This window comes from Mastomys coucha, unplaced genomic scaffold (genome assembly GCF_008632895.1).
Source record: "Mastomys coucha isolate ucsf_1 unplaced genomic scaffold, UCSF_Mcou_1 pScaffold21, whole genome shotgun sequence".
NCBI lineage: Eukaryota > Metazoa > Chordata > Mammalia > Rodentia > Muridae > Mastomys > Mastomys coucha.
The window spans coordinates 26160874-26166417 of NW_022196904.1; the positions used below are offsets into that span (position 1 = coordinate 26160874).

At 52.5% G+C, this 5544-nt stretch overlaps 1 protein-coding gene across 1 annotated transcript in view; it reads left to right on the forward strand.

The window, feature by feature from the left end:
- The window catches only part of Pepd (peptidase D), a 135066-nt gene that overhangs the window by 118279 nt on the left and 11243 nt on the right, over window positions 1-5544 (forward strand). The window contains exon 12 of the mRNA XM_031386186.1: window positions 3747-3895. Coding sequence (XP_031242046.1) covers window positions 3747-3895 — 149 coding nt within the window. The remainder of the gene's footprint in view (window positions 1-3746; window positions 3896-5544) is intronic.

The following is a 5544-nucleotide window of genomic DNA, read 5'->3' on the forward strand; positions in this document are numbered from 1 at the left end:
CTGGGGCGGGGGTGGGGGGGGGCTTGAGGTGGGCAGCTGACCTGTGAACCAGAGAGGCAAGTGCCCACTGTGGCCAGTCTGGGCCGCAAGCACTGCTGCAGAGACAAAGTGAGCAGCTGCCTTCCTTTCTGTCCCCTGCTGAGGACTGGGTAGATGAGCATTTTCTGCTGTTCAGAACCCTTCCTCTCTCCCTCCAGCCTGGGTTGCAGACTGGGGAGTCTGCACAAAGCAAGCATGCTTAACACACGTGCATGTAAGATGTCAGTCTTGGGTGAGAAGCAGCTGAGTGTGTGCTGCATACTAAGATTAAAATGAAGCTACAAGCCGAGTACAAAGTGGCCCTTGTATAAACATTGCTGAGTTTCCCCTGGAGCCCTTCTGCCTGTGGGCTGGCTGCACAGGGCCTAAGGGAGTTAAGCAGGACCTGGATAGGGTCTGGGTGGGCCAGTGGTGGCAGGTAGCCCAGGCCTAGAGCTGCCCCATGAAGAGCCAGCGGAAGACAGAACCGTTCATCCCAGCCAGAACCACAGCCATAGTAACACATGTGGGGAAGAGACGCCAGCACATTGCTTGAAGGCATGTCATCTCCCAGATGTCTCAGATTATCACACAGACTCACTCAGCTAGTGATGGAGGTGTCCCTGGTGGGTGTCCCTACACAGCCAGGAAGGGGAGATCTCGCATTCTCGATTGAGCCAAGAGTGACCGAATTCTCTATCATAGTTCTGCATGGAAAGGGCAGGCACAATAGACAGAACACTGGAGGGAGGTGATTTATAAAAGTGATGGCTTTCTTCCCTGGATTCCAAATGGCTTGAATTGGAATCACTTATGCATGGAAAAGCACTGAGGGAGGATTTAAAAACAATAAACAACAACAGAAAAAAGGCAGAAAATATGGGGAACTGAGAACACAAAAATAGAATCAAGCCCGTGCCCAAGCGTCGCTGGGCAGGATGGAGCTGGCTGGCTGGGTGTGTACTTCCTTCTCCTCAGAGTGGATGAATTTAAAAAAAAAAAAAAAAAAAGAGTCAAAGTCTGTAGAAGCTGGAGGAGAAGCCTGGCCAGCCGAAGCCATCAGGCACCCGCCATCTTACCTCTGCTCTGGGGAAGGTCTGGAGAGCTCAGTTCAGTCTGCCGTGCCCCAGAGAATCTTGTTTGTCCCATTCTAGATGACTCTAGCATTTCGTGTCATCTTGTGAGCTTCCTGGTTTTTAAAAATAGCTCATTTCTGTTTTTCCTTTAGACCAGCACCAGTAGACTCTTCTTCCCCAGGGGTGATTGTAGGTCACCCTTTATGTGGCATGGCACCTCCCAGGAATGACTGTCCCCACGTGCCCAGGCTGTTTATTCTCAGATGCTCTGAATCCATCACACCATGAAGCCCACATAAAAGTGTTGTTTCCGCCAGGCAGTGGTGGCGCACGCCTTTAATCCCAGCACTTGGGAGGCAGAGGCAGGCAGATTTCTGAGTTCAAGGCCAGCCTGGTCTACAGAGTGAGTTCCAGGGCTACACAGAGAAACCCTGTCTAGAGAATCAAACAAACAAAAAAAAAAGTGTTGTTTCCTCCAGCGACACGAGACTGGGACCCCACGTATGTCACTGCAGCCAGCTTTGCCCCAAGAGCCCTTTAACGCACCTACAAGAGACACATTCCCCTGTCAAAGATGGGAACTGAGGTCCCAAAGGTTGACCAGCTGAGCCAACACACAACACACGGTAACCGAGATGTTTACCTTCCTCACCGGAGGCTTTGCTAGGTCTGTTCACAGGAGTAAACCTGCAGGCAGTTTCTGGGCCTAAGGGCCACAGTACACCCCAGGGGGCAGATGCCTGGTGATATCCTCAGCGCCTCATGTTTGGTGGTCCTCTTGTTACTAAGTTGGCTCGGGTCCCTTGAATCTATACTTCACAGGGACCCCCACCCCCCACCCCCGGCCCTCAGAGACTTTGACCAAGCCAAAGTTCCCAGTCATGCTGGGGGGTGGAGGGTGGCTCCCCAGGAATCACCTGAGATATTATCTATTCTGTGCCTTCCGTACTGTTGACCCTGTTTATGGTGTTTTGCAACCAGAAGAGTCAGGAGATTAAAACGTGCCTAACTGAGGACTTTGGATTGCAGTATGGTGTCCAAGCATATTGAGCTTTGGGATTTTTTCTTTAAAATCAGCTGCCATGCAGTAGCCAGTGCTGTCTGACAAGCCATGCTCTCCATGCAGGACAAGGGACCCACCCAGCTCCCTTGCTCTGTCTCTCAATACTAGCACACAGGCAGCTTCTGGAATGTTTGTGGTTACCATTAGAGTGGAATTTGGGTGAAAGGCTCTCATAAAGAAAGCCAGATATGCCCTGGGCTCAGACTGGCCAGCATGTGTGTGGCTGCAGATGGATATGTCCACTACTACCCCCGCCCCCAGCAGCACCAGCACCAGCACCAGCACTAGCACACTGAGCAGAGCTGGCCTCCATTGATGCAGGAAGACTAGGCCATGGTCCCTCAGCCAGTCTCATTGGGATTAATGTCATGACCCTCCTGCGAGTGCTTAAGAGGAAATGGGTTGGGAAGGGGTGCCTTGTATGTACATCCTTTTGCCTTAGTCACTCTGGCATCTGAGGTGACCCTTGCCATGGGAGACTGGTCCATGTCCTGAAAGCCAGGCCTGGACCCACCAGCCTCCTTTTGCTCTATCCCAGATGCTGTACAGGATAGGATTCTCTGTCCACAATGTTGAGCCCCATGGCCTGTTAGGGAGCTGTCACATGACATCCAGAGTGGGATCTCCATTCTCCTGACCCAGCAGGCCTGGCTGTTTTCCACCATTGTCCAGCAGCCACTGGCTCAGGGCCTCTGGGCCTCTGCTTCCTCTCCTGCAAGACTTCTTTGCCATCGGCCTACACAGCCACCCACCTGGGGATCATGTGGCAGCCAGCACCCTCCATCCAGGTTCCAGGAAAACACCGCTGACTAGGGGTCTATTCTGACGCTTCCTCTTGGGTGCTGGTGAGACATGTGTCCTACCTGAGCAGGGGGATGATACCAGGCAGTGGAGCAGAGCCAGAGGCACCAACCACTTGCTGGTTCCTCCCAAACTTTGTAGGCCTAACAGAAAGGTGCAGCTCAAGCCACTGACAAATATGGCAAATGTACCCCGGGGACAAGCAAGGTCCCACCTTGAGAGAGTCTCTAGACAAGCTCATATGGAAGGCAGTTGGCATGTGGGCATCCTTCTATGAGTCCCCCCACTATTCTGAATGGGTCCCCACAGCTAAGGCCGCTAAGGCATGCTTCTTCCTTAGCTTTCCCTGGACAGGCTGAGCCAGCCCTCCCTTGTTCTTTTCTTCTGTGATTCTGGAAGCTGAGCCCAGGATCTCATGTGTGCTAGGCTAGCACAATCTACTAAGGAACATCTCCTATGCTCCTTCTACTTTTTTCTGAGATAGGGGTCTCACAAAATTTCCAGACTGGCTTAAAACTTACCGTGTAGCCCAGGCAGATCTTGAAGTGGTTTCCCCCACCCCCTGCCTAGAACTTGCTTTACAGACTAGGCTGGCGGTGAACTCAGGGGTCCTCCTGCTTTGCCTCCTGGGTGCTGGGATTAAAATCATATGCCACCACCAGTCACATCTGATGAGGTGACCTCAGCTCCCTGCTGCAGCCAGGCCCCAGCAGAAAGAGTGAAGGGGGTGTGTGGGTTGGCACCTCTGGACATCTGCCCACCTGCCTCACAATGCCCTGTCCCCACAGCCTGTTCGACATGGGTGGAGAGTACTACTGCTTCGCTTCTGACATCACCTGCTCCTTCCCTGCCAATGGCAAGTTCACAGAGGACCAGAAGGCCATCTATGAAGCAGTGCTCAGGAGCTGCAGAACTGTCATGAGCACGATGAAGCCAGGTGAGGGGCAGGAGAGCCAGCTGAGGACCTGGCTGGTAGAGGGGGGAACGGGGCATACACCTTGACTGGCAGACACCCGTAGGAAGCAGATCCTGAAGTCTGTCTGCATCTATTCCATGTTTGGCCAGTTAGATTCCAGGTGATGTGACATCCCCAGAGCATCCTAAGGACACGGGGTTGACCACCAGCCAGGAAGAGAACTGAATCTGGAAGTTCAACTCCTTGTGACCCCATACCCAATCCAGTCACATCTCCATGCACATCCCTCCACACACACTGGTCATGGGAATGTCAACATGTCCCTTGCTTTATCCCAAAACAGAGTTCACTTGAGGAAAGTCCAGGCCAGCTTTGGAACCTGGCATCTGGTTGAACTCCAGAGGAAACTCAAACCTCACACAGAGACCACGACCTTGAGTCATGAAGCAACTCCTTGAGACTGGTTTTTGCCTGTATGTGGGGAGACAGCACTCCATAAGATGTAAGCTGAATGGGAGGGAGTACTTGAAACCAAGCATGAGTTAGTCATCTTGTTATGGTCACTGTTCCTGTGCCAGTGGTGGTATTGGACCTGGTGTCCTCTCTTCATCCAACCAGATTCTCCCCACTTCATTGTATGGCCACCATTGTATGGTCTTTCCCATGCACCCTCATACAACCTACAGAACCCCCAGAAACTACCCCATGGTATCTCACTGCATGACAGTCCTTTGTAGGGGAAAGTGACACCAACTTATAGCTTTCCTTCTAGGACCTTCAGGTCCTAGTTCAACATGCTACCCGATGAGTCTGCCTTCCTCCCCAGCCCATAGTGTTGAGATGTAGGATCAGGCATCCAAGCATTGAACTACAACCCTGGCATTGGCTGTTTCAGCCTGCCTCACTTAGTAGCATTAGGGAGTCTGCCTTGTCTAAGTACCTCAGACTGAAGGGGTGCATTTAGGGATATGTATGGCTCTGCTGGATTCTCACTTTGAGCCCACCCTGTGTACATCTTAAATAGTTTTCAGGTGCCAGTCACCCCCAGGCCAGGCCCTCTAGGGACACATGGCTACTAGATACTACCTAAAAGTCTGTTTGCTGCAGCCAGGCTCTATCTGGCCATGGGGCAGCTTGCCCCATCTCTCCCACCTGGTGATTCACCCACACCACACCAGGCATAGATATCCCTAAATGAAGCATTGGTTTCTGCCGTCTTTGCCTGTAAGCAGCAGGGTTAGGCCTGGGGACAGGCCCAAAGAGGTAAAATGGCTTACCTGGCCATCCAGACCCCACTTTCCTTCTACCTCATCTCAGAGAAGCAGTTGGCCCTATGACAGCGCACACCTCCCTGGATAGGGGGAACCCAGACATCTCCCCAACACATTGGGGCCCAAGGCATCCAGAATGCAAGACCCAGACCCAGTCCAGCAGCATTCTGGTTGCAAGCTGGGCTTTAGCCCTTGGTTTCCTTGTACCCCAACCATCAGGGTAGCTCCCCATCCTACTACAGAGTCCACTCTAGGGCAGGCTCTGCCAGCTCTGGTCCCAAGCATCCACACTCTTCTGAAGGGCCATGGGAGGCCTGAAAGCTGGATTTTCATAGTATCTCTAAGGACTCTGGTCAGACTTGCACATCGTCATGGTGCCCTGATGTGTGTGTGTGTGTG